The sequence below is a fragment of the Fukomys damarensis genome, unplaced genomic scaffold (genome assembly GCF_012274545.1).
Source record: "Fukomys damarensis isolate Sample0158 unplaced genomic scaffold, DMR_v1.0_HiC HiC_scaffold_37, whole genome shotgun sequence".
NCBI classification, from domain to species: Eukaryota; Metazoa; Chordata; class Mammalia; order Rodentia; family Bathyergidae; genus Fukomys; species Fukomys damarensis.
This window is the reverse complement of record NW_022900949.1, coordinates 5,380,543-5,396,034: the sequence shown is the minus strand read 5'-3', so window position 1 is coordinate 5,396,034 and position 15,492 is coordinate 5,380,543. Positions and strand designations below refer to the sequence as shown.

At 44.6% G+C, this 15,492-nt stretch overlaps 1 protein-coding gene across 1 annotated transcript in view; it reads left to right on the top strand.

Annotated features, from left to right (window-relative positions):
• The first annotated feature begins 9,112 nt into the window (after positions 1-9,112).
• Positions 9,113-15,492, top strand: part of LOC104869441 (zinc finger protein 426-like) — a 19,394-nt gene continuing 13,014 nt past the window's right edge. Inside the window, 1 exon segment of the mRNA XM_019209122.2 lies at positions 9,113-9,506. Coding sequence (XP_019064667.2) covers positions 9,501-9,506 — 6 coding nt within the window. The 5' untranslated portion in view covers positions 9,113-9,500.

Below are 15,492 nucleotides of genomic sequence, written 5' to 3'. Positions count from 1 at the left end.
GTGTTTACATATATATATATATATATATATATGATTTCACAACAGAGCAGTTAAGGAAAGTGTCAGCAGATCTGAATCAAGAAATAGGTGGCAATACAAAAATAGTAGGGTTTAAATACTCCACTTTCAACAATGGATAGATTGTGTTGACTGAAAATCGTTAAGGAAACATTGGATCTAAACTATACTTTATCCTTTTTTTTGTACTGGGGATTGGACTTGGGACCTTGTGCTTGTGAGGCAGGCGGTGGCGCCACTGAGCTAAATCCCCAGCCCTAAACTATGCTTTATCCTAAATGGACTTAACAGACCTGTTTAGAATATTTTATCCAAAAGCAGCATTCTTTCTATGTGTGGAAACATTTTCCAAGATTAATTATATGTTAGACTTTATGCATATTTCACATTTTATCACTTTCCTTCATCAGAGTCAAGATTCATAATCTTACATTACTTTGTTTTTTTGGAATCAGAGATCGAACTTCCGACCTTGTGCTTGTGAGGCAGGTGGCAGCACCACTGAGCTAAATCCCAGGCCTGACATTGCATTACTTTGAGCTGTCAAAATCCACAGTAACTATGCTTATTTAATGGTTGCATAGTATCCATCTGTATGTAATATAATTACTGAACTTACCGCAGTCATTTTAATGATTTCCATTATTTTCTTTTATCTTTTTGAATCATTTTGTCATTAAACTATTTTCATCCTTAAAAGTCTGGAATGTATATACTCATTACCTAAAGACTTTTCTGTTTTAAGTTTTGTTTTGTTTTGTTTTGCTTTGTTTTTTTTTGAGACAGGGTCTCACTATGTAGTTGAGAGTGACCTGGAGCTCACTATGTAGCCCAGACTGGTCTCGAATTCACAGCCGATCCTCCTGCCTCAGCCTCCTCAGTGCTGGGATTACAGGCATGCACCACCATGCCCAGCATGTTTTAGGTTTTAATATCATTCCTGTCTTATAAAATATAGAACAGTTTTGAACACAGTGACTTTCGTGACCAGGTGTTGACTGAGAAGTTAGCTACGAGACTGAAACAGTGGTAACCCACTAGTAGACACAGCACACAGCTGATGAAGAGGCCACAAGATAACCCAGCCATTGAAATATGACCCAGACACACTGTGATCTATGAAGAATGGTTCCAAATTTTTTGTCCACTCTTCTGATATGATAAATATGTTTCTTCTCCCTCTGGTTTTTGTCCGATTGAACCCAGGCCCTTCACACTGAGCTACATCCCCAACCCATTTTTATTTTTTGAGACAAGGAGTCACTAAGTTGTTCAGATGGGACTGAACTTGGGGTCCTCCTGACTGAGCCTCTCAGTGGATTAACAACATGACTATGTTAACACTTCTTGTAGGTTAGAAGTGTCATGGCTTGGCCATGATTTCTCTTCAGGATTCCATAAAATTGATACCAAAGTGATGTACACGGTACATTCTCCTTGGGATGCTGACACTTTTAAGGATGTGCCTTCAGTGCTTCCTAGAAGGGGTATACTGGGATCCCGGCCCCTTCTTGTCTCTTTGCTCCCCGGTGAGCGTGAGTTAAGTTTCCCCCACCACATGCTTCTGCCAGGATGTTGCTGCCTCACCTCAACAGGCACCGAAACAACAGGACCCGGCCACCATGGACTGAAACCGTAAGCCAAAGTATTTCCTCCTTAAGTCTTTTAACTCAGATATTTTGTTACAGTGGCTAACACACAGTGTAAGCACAGGTATGGTGTCTGTCTCAGACCTGGACAGAGTGCACGGAAAAGGTTTTGAGGATCTGAGAAGTAAGTAGTAGGAGATGAGTGGGGGCAAAAAAATCCATGAAATTTCAAAATCCCAGCAAACCCCCCCTTCGGGATCATCTGATCTAAATGGTGCAGCTAAAACACCCAGAAGGGGACGTAAGCACCAGACAGCTCACAGAGCTCTTCAGTGCTGGCGTAGCCCGGTGAGATAGAGGTGGGTTTCGTTTTCATTTGCCCCTGCCCTTACGCAGTCCTGTGGTGGCAGGGAGACAGTGTGAACCTGAGCAGGAGACGAGACGGCCACGCTCGACTCCCCTTCAGGCAGAGACTCCACAAGTACTGCAGTGTCTTTGAAAACACAATTCACCCTGGTATCACAACCCACACAGTGCTGGTTAAAACTTGCAAGCTAAACCCGATCGATTAATTGCCTGACTTTTAAAAATAAACGATATTCTTGATAGGATCGATGGGTTGCAGAGGTGGGCATTACACTGCAGGCCGCAAACATGCTAGGCCAGTGCTCTAATACAGTTACAGGGGACCCTTAATTGAGTCACAACTGGCCTCACACAGGAACAATTTGGGTTACGGCCAGAATTTTAATTTTAACTTAGGAGCACAGTCTTCAATTAGGACCTGAATGCTGGTCTTTCTGGTGTACGGTTAATTGAGAAGTCCTGGGCCAAGGACCCTGAAATCTGCCTGGAAGAAGGTGTGGCCTGAAATTACACAGGAGAGAGGAGCTTGAGCCTTCAGGTGACCCCGTAGTTGGTGACCTGTCCCTACAGCAGAGTCCACAGGCTCGCAGGTAGTGATGATGTTGAGGATCTGACGCGGGAACAGTCAAGAGAAACTGTGTACAACCTGAGCAACTTCCGGCTGAGCAACAGAACGGCAGCTGAGGAGCTCTCTGAAGAGGAGGGGGAGTATCAACAATCAGCGCGGCAAAGCTCTTCCGAAATAAAGGAAATCCTGAAAAAATGGACAGAGCTACAAACAGTTGTAGAGAGGACCCACCCAGAGAGAGAAAAGGCCAACTGTTGCATTCACTCGCTTAATGACAATGTCACGTTGTACTGCGGAAGTGTTAAAGACAAGACAGAAACGGACCGCCTCAGACCGGGTTTTCGTCTGAAAAGGTTGAGACTTAGCCACAAGCAGGTCCTAGTGGGCTGCAGACTCCCGAGGAGAGAAAGGACGCCGGAGAGCCGGATTCCTGGTGCTCTCACGGAAGGGGACCCTCCTTCCAAACAACCACCACCTCCATTCCATCCTCCCCGTGAGCCAGAGATGTCAACTTGAATGGTGAGTGCGTATGAAATTGTTGTTTCTGGTAAACTGGGCACATTTTATAACTTTGTGATGAATACACTTGGAAAAAATATTGGTCTTTCTGGTAAATCGTGCACATTATACAACCTTTTTTTGTTACGAAAAGGTTAGTTAAGGGGTGCTTTGGGAGGTTCAGAATAACTTCGTTGTGCCCAAGCGTTGCGTCCCCAAGAAGATCACCACTCCTGTATGCAACACACAAGAGCACTGAATTAGCACAGCATGCACTGGGTCTGCCAATCCGAGATTGGAGACCTTGAAAAGCAATTTCAAGCCGTTTTTATAGGTTTTGGGATACATGAGCCCTAGTAACAAGCTTTATCTCTACTCTGATTGGTCAGTTATTACAGTTAAATCCTATTGGCTGTTACTGGGGCCGTGGGCTATTTTGGGATGGCAGGGTTAAGGACCGGTCAGGTGGCCTCCCCAGAGGCTTATCTAGACAGAACAATGTATACTTTGTACATCCTGTGTTTTTTTTGTTTTTGTTTTTTTGGTAGCAGGGATTGAACTCCGGTCCTTGCGCTTGCAAGGCAGGCCACCGAACCGCTGAGCTAAATCCCCGGCCCTACATCCTGTGTTTTTCCAGGGACTTGTTTTGTACAACTGTCACGAGACACATGGGTTCAATTTTAGGTCAGGCTCAGTACAAAATGGAGCTCTTTATTACAAAATGGAGTCACTCTGGTCTCCTCACCTTATGGGCATTTCCATTATTTCTTATGGGAAAAAGTCTTGATTTACAACCAACCTGAATTACAACCAACCCTTGCAAACGAATTGAATTTGTAAGTCAAGAGCCCAACCCTCTCTATACAGTATGAGTACCCAAGGTGCTACAACATAATATTCAAAATATTTGGAATGTATTCCAAAATTCAGGACACGGTAGTCCTGTCATCCTCCAGGGGCCTGTGTGGCAGTACCGGGAGGCTAACTAGTGCCCTATAAAGAGGTGACGGGCCAGGGACTTAGCTCAGTGGTTCTGTTGCCTGCCTCGCAAGTGCAAGATCCCAAGTTCGATCCCTGGTACAAAAAAAAAAAAAAAAAAAAAAAAAAAAAAAAAGAAAAAGAAGAGGGGAAAGTAGGATGCGATAAACATTTTTAAAGAAGTGATAATAAAAAAACTTCAAATTTGGTGAAGAACAAGGTTCAAGAATTTCAATGATAAGTCTAAGAAAATGCAGGCCCAAACATAAACTGCTAAATACTGAAGACAGAAAACCTTGAAAGGAGCCTGAGAATAACAGTGCATTCCTATTGGGTAAGGATTCAGTCATCAGAAACAGTAAAGGCTAAAAGCAGATTAACCATTCTTTCTTTAGGAAGTGTGAGGTCTGAACCTCAGGTCTTGCGCATTCCGGTTAAGGGCTCCACCAGGGAGCCACATCCCCAATCCATTATAGCCTAGCTTTTGTTTTCTTTTGGTGTGGGTTGATTTGTTTTTGTGGTGATAAGAATCAAACCCAGCGCCATACTGGGCAAGGCTGTACCCCTGAGCTGCACCCCCACTACCGAATGAAACATTAAGGACTGACAGAAAAGGAACAAACTGAAAACATTTGTGTTGGACAGTGGGACTCTATTCTAGGATATCTTACCTCTTCGCTTGTCCTTAATCATTGTCTGCATTGTGTGCATGGAACTGCTCAAACTGATGACAGGTGTGTATGTGTCTTATCTGATGCTGACAGAGCCTTTCGGAAGCAGTGATACAGGAAATAGGGTGTGGCAAAGCTGGCTGGGAAAATAAGTGGGACCTGTCAATTAGAAGGTCCTAGGACAGCCGGGCGTGGTGGCGCACGCCTGTCATCCCAGCACTCGGGAGGTTGAGGTAGGACGTTTGCTGTGAGTTCGAGACCAGCCTGGGCTACACAGTGAGTTCCAGGTCAGTCTCAACTACATAGTGAGACCCTGTCTCAAAAAACAAAAACAAAAACAAAAACAAAAACAAAACAAAACAAAACAAAAAAATCCTAGGACAGTGCTAAATAAATCCCCAAGACCTCATATGTGGGGCTTCTAAGAGGCTCCCATGAGATGTGGACAACATATAAGGACACAGATGCCACAAGGAGCCAACTCTTCATGCTAGACCACTCTGTCTTCTAGGGTGTACTTTTAGTTTTGGTCTTTTCTTCTGTTTTGTTTGGTTCAAGTTTGCTCTGCAGAGCCAGTTTTTCTCTTACCCTTTTACCCCTCACATTTCTTTTTACGGTACCGGGGATTGAACTCAGGACCTCACGAGGCAGGTGTGGTGCCACTGAGCTAAATCCCTGGCTGAGGAAACTTACTTATATGCAAATACTCTTAAAAAAAAAAAAAACCCACTAGCTACCATAATTCCAGTACTCTGGAGGCTGAGGCAGGAGGATCCCCTCGAGTCCAAGGCCAGCCTGAGCTATACAGTGAGACCCTGTCAAAAAAAACCCAAAAACCAAAACACTTGAAAGAAAAACAAAAACTAACCAAAATAATCCAAGGATGGTACTGAATAAAGTCTGATTTACCATGGTTTAACAAGTGTCATCGATTCCCCCACTCCTTGTCAAAAATTGAAAAATTAATCCTAACCTTTATATAGAAATGGAATAAGAATAAATACCAAATAGCCGCACAATCTTTTTTTCCCCCCAGTACCAAGGATTGAACTCAGGACCTTGTGCTTGCCAGGCAGGTGCAGTGCTGCTGAGCCACCTTCCCAGCCCAGCCAGCGTAATCTTTTAAGAGAGGGACACAGCTGGAAGATTCACATTTTTAGATTTCAAAACTTGTTACAAAGTTGTAGTGGTGAAAGAATGTGGTAGACATCTAGAGTCCAAAAATAAACCCTCATAGAGATGGTGAACTGATTTTTGGTAAGGTGGCCAGAGTAATTCAATGGGAATAAAAAATAAAGTTTTCAACAGGCTGGCGTGGTTGTGCACACCTGTAATCTCAGCACTTTGGAGGCCGAGGCACAATGGTGGCCTCAAATTTGAGGCCAGCCTGGGCTATGTAATCAATTCACAGCTGACCTGAACTACACAGGGAGACCCTCCCTCAAAAAAACAAAAATTCAATAAATGGTACTTGTAGAACTGGGTATCTATAAACGAAATCATGGAGTTGAACGCTTACCTTATGCTACACACAAAAACTAATATCAAAGACTTAAAACATAAGACCCAAAACAGAAGAAGGTATAGATAAGCTTCATGAAATTGGGCATAGAAATCTTTTCTAAGGTGTAATACCAAAACCAAATTACAAACAAGATAAAGTGAACTGGATCTTAGCAAAACCGCAATCTTTGGTCCTTCACGATGAGCATGCTGGTGCCCATTAGGGATCCCAGCTACTCAGGAGGCAGAGGCAGGAGGGCTGCAAGTGCAAGGCCAGCCCAGGTAACATGGAAAGATCCCATCTCAAACAAAAAAAGTTACAACCATAATGAGATAGCACTTTACTCCTCAAGGCTGGTTAACACGAGAAAGACTGTACTGAATGTTGGCAAGGAAGTAGAGAAATTGGAACCTATCTTTCTGGTGAGAATGTTAAATGGTAGTGTCTTTGTAAACACGTTTATAGTTCTTGAAATCTTTAAACATCTAGTTATTTTTTTGAGACAGGATTTTACTATGCAGTTCAGGTTAGAGCTGAACTCACTATGTAGCCTAGGCTGACTTCAAACTCCTGGCAATATTCCTGCTTCAGCCTCTGGAGTGCTGGAATGCCAAGTGCATACCGACAGGCCCAGCTCTTTAGTTATTTTATGACCCAAGAATTGCAGATTCCTAGGGAAATACTCAAGATAAATAAGAACGTGTTTGCTCCAAAAATATGTGAATTTTTATTAATACTTTTGCAGTACATAGCGATCACACTCATCATGGGGATTTGTACATGTACATAACACATCGTAATTCTTTTTTTGTCCTCTTCCTCTACCCCTATCCGTTTACAAAAGCTCCATTTCCATTTTTTCCTTTAAATCCCTTTTCCTTCTCCTGATGTGTGAAGTTTTGTAATTACTCATAGTATTTCAAAAGTGAAAATGGGCCAGTGATGTAGCTCAGTGGTACCATGCCTGCCTGGCAAGTGCAAGGTCCTGAGTTTAGTTCCCGGTACCGAAAAAAAAATGAAAACAGCTCCGATGTCCACGTATTGATGAATAAAAATAATAAAACGTGATATAGTTTGTAAAATATTTAGCCATAAAAAAGATGTTACAACACAGATGAACTCTGAAAAACATGCTGTTAAAAAAGCTATTCATAAAACAGTCTGATTTTATTCATATACAATGTCCACAAAAGGTAAATCTGTAGATAAAGTAGATTTTTAGTTGCCTCAAGATTAAGGAAGGAGGGGGCCGGGGATTTAGTTCAGTGGCTCTGCCAACTGCCTTGCAAGCGCAAGGTCCTGAGTTCAAATCCCCAATACCAAAAAAAAAAAAAAAAAAAAAAAAAAAGATTAAGGAAGGAGGTATGGGGGGTTTTGACAATCACAGTGTTCTTTAAGGGTTAGAAAAGCTTATAAGATTATGATGGTTGAGTGATACTGAACGTACTAAAAGTGGGTGAACTGTGTTTTATGTGAACTGTCTCAAAAAGCTGGACCAAAATAAAACAGTGAAAACCATGGTGGGGCCTACATGATAGGGAACATGAAAAGTTTAACATCTACCTAGCTCGACACTGTAGTCATGTAGAACAATCACCTAATGCTGAATATCAAAGGTGACATAAAACCACTGGCATAAGGCCGCACGTGGTGGCTCACGCCTGTCATCCCAGCACTCGCGAGGCTGAGGCAGGAGGATCGCCATGAGTTCGAGACCAGCCTGGGCTACACAGTGAGTTCCAGGTCAGTCTCAACTACATAGTGAGACCCTGTCTCAAAAAACCAAAAACCAAAACCAAACAAAACAAAAACCATTGGAATAAAAATAAAGCATTACTGGTGCAGAGAGTCTCGACACAGATGCAGGTATATACTGGAGTTTATTGTATAATAAACAAGAAATTTTAAGTCAAGAAGTTAGTGTTTGTCCAGAAATAGTACTACAATAATTGGCCATTTAAAAAAATGTAAGTATAAATCTTATTTTTAAATCTTGCAGCGCTGGTGATGAAAAACAGTGCTTCACACCTGCAAGGCAAGTAGTTTACCACTGCGGGGCACCCTCAGCCCCAACTGACCACGTGCCAAAATGCACTCTAGGTGGATGGAAATTTTAAATGTCGTTAAAAGTGTTAATACACAATAGGGGAAAATTATAAAATTTGTATGTAATCTATAGTTTAATGGGAATTTCTAAATGTAAGGCAGAACATCTAAACATTGTTTTTTTTAAAAGACCACACATTTCTTTGGCCTTATAAAGTTAAAGACTTTGTACAGCAAAAGATGAAAATCTGACTTGAGGGTGTAGCTCAGCGGTGGAACATTTGCCTTGCATTCGTGAGGCCCTGTGTTGGATCCCCCAGCCCGCAAAAAACAAAACGGTGAAAATTTAACAGCAAAGTAGTTACCAACCCCGTAAGAACTTTATCACAGTGTTCACAGATCGACCTTGACCTATACGCCGGGGATTTAGCTCACTGTCGCCGCTGCCTGCCTCGCAAGCGCAAGGACCCGAGTTCGATCCCCGGTACCCCCCCCCAAAATAATCCCGACATACTCTGTTGTTACTTCGGTGTTCAAAACAACTCCACAAAAGCTACTTACTGGAGACCGTAACAAAAATCACTGCCAGGGAAGCTGTGCCTTGCCCTTTGGCCTCCACGACCCAGCAAATCGTGCGTGGACGTGGCCCCACTTCAACCCCGGACCCCACGCCTGGCTCCAACCTCAACCTTGACCTGTGGCCCTGCATTTGCGGCTGTGACTCTATCCCCGGGCCCATCTGCATCCACGCACGCAGAGAAAACTAGAACCTCTGCGCCTGCAAGCGGTCCGAGGTGTCGGAGCCAGAGGCCCGCAGCCCGGTCCTTCCGGCCCCCCCCAGCGAAGCGGAAGTGACGTCACAGCCCACCGCCGTCCTTTCTGGCTCTGCGCGGTCAAGTTCGTTTTTTCCTTAGTTGTGGTTGGTCTTAAGTCAGTTTTGGTAAGGCCTAGGTGGAGGAGCTGACAATAAAAGGAGTGGTTAGAGGACAAGTAAGGCACAGACTTCCGTGCAGGCCACGCGTCCTTCCGAGTGGCTACGAAGGACCGCCCGGCTGTCGCTCCAACGGGTCCCGACAGGAGCCAATTTCCATCGTATCCAGAGCGCGCTTCCTCGGGCTCTGTCCTGAAACAGCCTTCGCATCTTCAAAAGCTTCCGTACAGTCTGTGAACTTTTTCCCTAAGGAAAGGGATTTTCCCCCACTTAAGTTCTCTTGACCGCATTGCTGTGACCTCTGGCTTCACGGACCTGGAGATTCCTTTGCATGTCGGTGAGCACTGGGAGAAAGTTGTTTCCAGAACTCTTCTTTCTCCTGTTTGTTTGAGACAGGGACTCGCTGTGTAGTTCAGGCTCGCCTTGAACTCACTGTGTAGCCCAGCCTGGCCTCAGACTTGCAGTGATCCTCCCGCATCAGCCTCCTGATTGCTGGGATGACCGGCGTGGGCCACCTTGTCCGCCTTTTCCTCCTGTTTTTGCAAACAAACGTTTCATTACAGAAACGTTTTTCTCTTTGCGCATCTGGTATTTGTTTTTCAATCAGGTAGAAAGATACAGATACTTGTGCAGGGTGTGTATGTTTTTGTTTGTGAATATAAACGTATGTAGATGGGGTTTGGGGGTGAGGCTCAATGGTGAGCGCTCGCCTAGCATGCATGAGCCTGGGTTCTGCTCCTAGCACCAGAAAACCAAACAAGAAGTGTGTAAACCTCAAGTCGTCCAGCTAACAAGACAAGAATACTCCGCTGGGGATTTAGCACAGGGGTGCTGCCTGCCTGGCCAGTGCAAGGTCCTGAATTCCATTCCTGGTAGCGAAAACAAATAGACAACCCAACCGCTCCCTTCATCTGACCTCCCTAAACTTGTGCCAACCCAGATTCCAAACATAATTCCTGTATGAAGGGTGACATTTTTATTGCACTAATGTTTTAACATCAAATTTATCATTTACTGTCTCCCAGAAAGACACTTTATTGGGCAAATTATGTGAGTGTTTTGTTTGTTTTGGTACCGGGGATCGAACTCGGGACCTTGTGCTTGTGAAGTAGGCAGCAGAACCACTGAGCTAAATCCCCGGCCCCGCGAATTATGTGATATAAAGTGAGCTGGAGAACCTGGTGTGGTGGTGCAGGCTTGTAATCCCAGAACTGGGGAGGCTGAGGCAGGAGGATTATTTTGAAGGCAATTTGGGTTATGTAAGGAGTTCAAGGCCAGCCTTAGACAGCAAGACTCCCTTGAAAAACCAGACATGGTGGTGCATGTTTGTAATCTCAGCACTCTGGAGGCTGAAGCAGGAGGATTGACATGAGTTCAAGCCCAGCCTGAACTACATAGGAGACCCTGTCTCAAAAAAAGAAAAGCAAACAAACAAACACGAAAAAGAGAAAGTAAATTAGAAACTTTACTCATGACCCTTGAGCTTTAAATGCTTGGTAATGCATCTCCTAGAAAGATAAAATACTATTATTTGTATCAAGAAAATAAAAAATGTGAACTATGTAAAAATATTATAATTCTATGCATTTTTCCAAAGTATGGTTCTGGTTGTTTTTTAATCTGATACTCTGTTCATATTTTATCTATTGCCTTTGTTTATGTCTATTAGTCTCTTTGAACCCTGACCACTTTCTCCTGTTTTTTTGTTTGTTTGTTTGTTTTACTGTGAAACCAAGGCTGGCCTTAAACTCGCAGAGATCCTTCTGCCTCAGCTTCCTGAGTAATGGGATGACAGGCTTATACCATCATGCTTAGTGTCTTTTTAAAGAAGTATATGTTCAAGGGGCCAGGGATTTAGCTCAGTGATTCCGCCACCTGTCTGTCAAGTGCAAGACCCCAAGTTTGATCCCTGATACCAAAAGAAAAAAAAAAGTGTTGGGGGTCTATTAAAGGGCAGCATTCTTTTTCTGTCTTTGAGGGGTAGTAAGTAAAGCAGAAAAGGTGAGAACATGTTCTCAAGAGAGCCTGACAGACACACACCCCTCCAGGGAACGCTCAAAGCTAGGATGCTGGGAAGTCTGCAGAATCAAGTTAGGGCTACTTTGGTTTCAGGGCTGGGGACCTTGGTGTCCCCATTGGGAGGCCATAGGGGACAAACCTTGGGGTGTGTGGGGGTGCCCAGTGTTGTACCAAGCCAGCGAGTACACCAAATACCGGGACACAGAAGACTGAAAGAAGTGTATTTCACACGTGTGGACTCCACTCTCTAAGAGAAGTGACGCCCCGTTACAGGATTGTGCATAGGTTTTACAGGGTTTACAGCCATGACCTCATCATGCAGGTGGTTACATTGCATTTGCAGATATACAATTCATGGTCACAAGACAGTTAACTTTCTTTGCGGTTGGGGAGTTGACCTTGAAGATTCGCCTAGCTATCTATCCTAGCCCATAGGACGGGGCGTTCAGGGTCAGGAAAGCAAATGTTAACAATGGTTCTTTCATTGAGACACTTTTCAGTCTCTCTGGGAGCTCAAGACCTTGACGTTGTCCTTTATCTCAGGGTCAGGCCAAATGCCTCATTCAGCAAGTAGTGCCTTCGGTACCTGTTAGTTTTGAGCTAAACAAAACAAACTGCTGTTAGAGACAGAAGTCATTTTACATTGTAACACTTTCTAGATTTTTTGCTATTTATAAAAGTTTTTCCTATCATTCCTCCCTTTGTTTTGCGGGGGTAACTCCTTACCCCTCATTACGTTCATACCAATTTTCATTTTTCCCCATAACCAACGTCTGAGAGTGTTGGGCAGCTGCAATCCTCTGATGTATGAGTTTTGCTATCCATCTTACTATGCAGGGACCAAACATAAGGATGAGCAGTATAATAAGAATTGGCCCTGGGCGTGATTTGGCCCTCTGGGCGTGATGGTGCATACCTTTAATCCCAGCACTCGGAAGGCTGAGGCAGGAGGATCGCTGTGAGTTCGAGACCCGCCTGGGCTACAGAGTGAGTTCCAGGTCAGTCTCAACTACATAGTGAGACCCTGTCTCAAAAAACAACAAACAAACAGAAAAGAATTGTCCCTGTTAGAGTGCTAACCGAGGCCCTCCATCCTGACGGGTTGAGGCCAAAATTGAATGTTTTCCTAGCAGTTTAATAGGATCTCTTAATCTATCCGGTGATTCTTTAACTCTTCCGGACTTATTTGCATAGTAGCGACACCCTTCTCCTAAAAACAGACAAGCTCCTCCTCTGTGGGCAGTGAGCGAGCAGGGCGAGGCCCGCCTGTTTTGTAACACTACATTAGCTAGAGTCTAACTGGGTTTCTGAAGCTTGTATCGCATATCGAACTTCTTCTAAGTCTTTTGTGATCTCTTGTCCCAGAGCCCTGAACTCTCCCTGTCCTAAGGTGAGAGCCGTGGCGCTCAGGGTGAGGCTGCCTGCTGTAGCTCATCCTGTTCATTATGGGGAGGGGAATTGGGTCTCTTTTTCCTCTTATCAGACCATCTGGTGCAGCGATTTGAAAAGCATCCTTCTCCTTGTTGACGGAGCATAGACAGACCAGTTGGGGACGAGGATTCCCAGAGCACATAAACGAGTAGAACGCCTTGAAATGCACCTTCGAAACACCGTTTTTGCGGAGAAAGAAAGTTCCATTTGGTGCGGAGTCGTTACTAGTGGTAGAAGGCAAATCAGCCTTGTCTGTGCGGACAGCTGAGGCGTTGTGTGACCTTTGGATACCAAGATAGCAAGTTCCATTTCCAAGTATATTGAAAGAGTTGCCGAGTAAAGGATACATAGCAAGTTTTACTGGCTCTAAAGGCGGGCTGCTCATGATGCCAATTACGTGATGAGTCATCGCAGTGAGCGGTGCACAAATCAGGTCCGTCTGCGGGAGGAGGGAGTGGGTTTTGTCCGTTAAATCCATCATCCCGTTCCTGTAGAGTCCTTCGGATGCCCCCTTAAAATGTCTTGTATTTCCTGCAGGGTGGGGGTTTTCCCTATTTCTGGGGGCGGGTCTCTCCAAACGGTTTTAATCTGTAAAGTCCACCTCTTTAACCTCTGAGGCCCATGTGTAGCAGTTGACGGATATCCAATTTAAACATAAAACATTATCCCCGGCAGCCAGCTTGCTTCCCAAGGCCAGGCTATGTCCATTTTCAAGGTGTTGCATTGTCCCTGCTTGCAGTTATTACAGTTGCTAGCATTTCGGGTTACCACAGGGCTGTTGAACCATATCCGGGTTTTATCCGAACAATACCTTTTTCCTGTGTGTACCCCACACTGTCGGGTATGGTGCCAGGGTTCCCATAATGGTCTTTTGGACAGGCATCAAAGAGAAGTGTGAGGGGGCGCCCCTCTGGTTCCTATTTAACAGTTTTGTTTTGTTTTTTCTTTTTTTGAGACAGGGTCTCACTACGTAGTTGAGATTGACCTGGAACTCTGTAGCCCAGGTGGGTCTCGAACTCACAGCGATCCTCCTGCCTCAGCCTCCCGAGTGCTGGGATGACAGGCGTGCGCCACCACGCGCGGTCTATTTAATAGTTTTAAAGGTCGCATATTTTCCATCAAACTTATCATCTTTAGGCTTTTAAACTCTTAATTAAAAAAGTAACTCATAACAGTGTGACATATGAAAAGAATCCATAGTCTCTCTCTCTCTCTCTCTCTCTCTTTTTTTCTTTTGTACCAGTGATCGAACTCGGGTCCTTGCGTTTGCAAGGCAGGCGGTGGAACACTGAGCTAAATCCCTGGGCATATAGTATCTTGATTGCAGGCCTCACTCTTCAGCCGTGCGTGGACTCACTAGCTTCCGGTGTGGTGAGAGCAGGGCCTTGAGTGCGTTGTCTCCTGGAGCCGCACTTCGTGAAGTTCTCTGGGTGGGCTTGCTTTACCCTAGTGATGAATCCATGGCTGGACTTCAGCTACTCTGACAGCTGTGGGAGTAACCATAGTGCCTCACATGGCCCCTTCCCAAATATGTTGTAATGGGGTCTTTTTCCAATTCTTTTTTTTTTTTTGAGACAGGGTCTCACTGTATAGTTGAGACTGACCTGGAACTCACTATGTAGCCCAGGCGGATCTCTCACAGCGATCCTCCTGCCTCAGCCTCCCTAGTGCTGGGATTAAAGGCGGGTGCCATCATGCCTGGTTTCCAATTCTTAACATAAACCAGTCTCCCGGTTTTATCAAATGGGCAGGGTTTAGCACAGGAAAGTCCTCTTTATCTCTGATTTGCCCTTGCATATTTTGGAACACTTTGCCCAATTCTAACATCTGTAACTCCATACTGGATGAGCCCAGTGGAGATGAATTTCCCGTAAAGTCTCTCAAGATACAGGGCGGCCTGCCAAACAAGACCTCATATGGGGAGAACCCAGTACGATTGGGGCTATTTCTTATTTTCAGGAGGGCTAAGGGGAGCAGATCGGCCCGTAACCCTGGTGTTGGCTGGCAGTACTTGGTTAATACTCCCTTAAAGGTACGATTCATTCTTTCAACCTTGCCAGAGCTCTGAGGTCAGTAAGCAGTATGTAAATACCATTTTATATGTAACAGTTTAGCTAGGTCTTGTACAGTCCGTGCTGCAAATGCTGGTCGATTGTCGCTGCCTGTGGAGAGAGGCAGACCAAACCTTGGAATTATCTTCTTTAATAAAACCTTACATACTTCTGAAGGCTTCTCCGTTTTTGTAGGGAAGGCTGCAGGCCATCCAGAGTAAGTACAAACACACACTAACAGATATTTATAACCTCTGCAGGGGGAGACTTCTGCAAAGTCTATTTGTACGTCCTCAAAAGGAGTGGTGTCCTTCCGTTGTATTCCAGGTGGTGCCCTGGGCCCCGAAGTCGGGTTCATTTTCTGACAAATTTGACACCTCTTGGAGACTTGGTCACACAGAGCAGAAACCCGGGGTATGTAGAAATACTTTTCTAACAATGTTCAGAGAGCTGTTTTCCCCCCATGAGTCAGATCACGATATCTTTTGGTCCAATAATAAGATAAGTGGCTGTGGTATGATTATCCTGTTGGCAGGTAGAACCCAGACAAGTCCTTGTTTCTCAGCCAGTTACCTCTCTGCCCCTTCTTCCTCTTTATCTGAATATTTTATGGCAACGAAGGGCTTTTGTAACTCCAGCTTCCTCTTTGGGGCACGGGTGAGTACGGCCATCTGAAACTTCTGCTTAGCTGCCTTTTTGGCTTCTAAGCCTACTTTAGCATTGCTGGTGGCTATTGTATCTTTGGTGTCCAGAGCGATGCGTTGCTATCACTTTATCAGGTTCCCATACTGCCTACAGTAGCTGTAATATCTCTTGTTTATT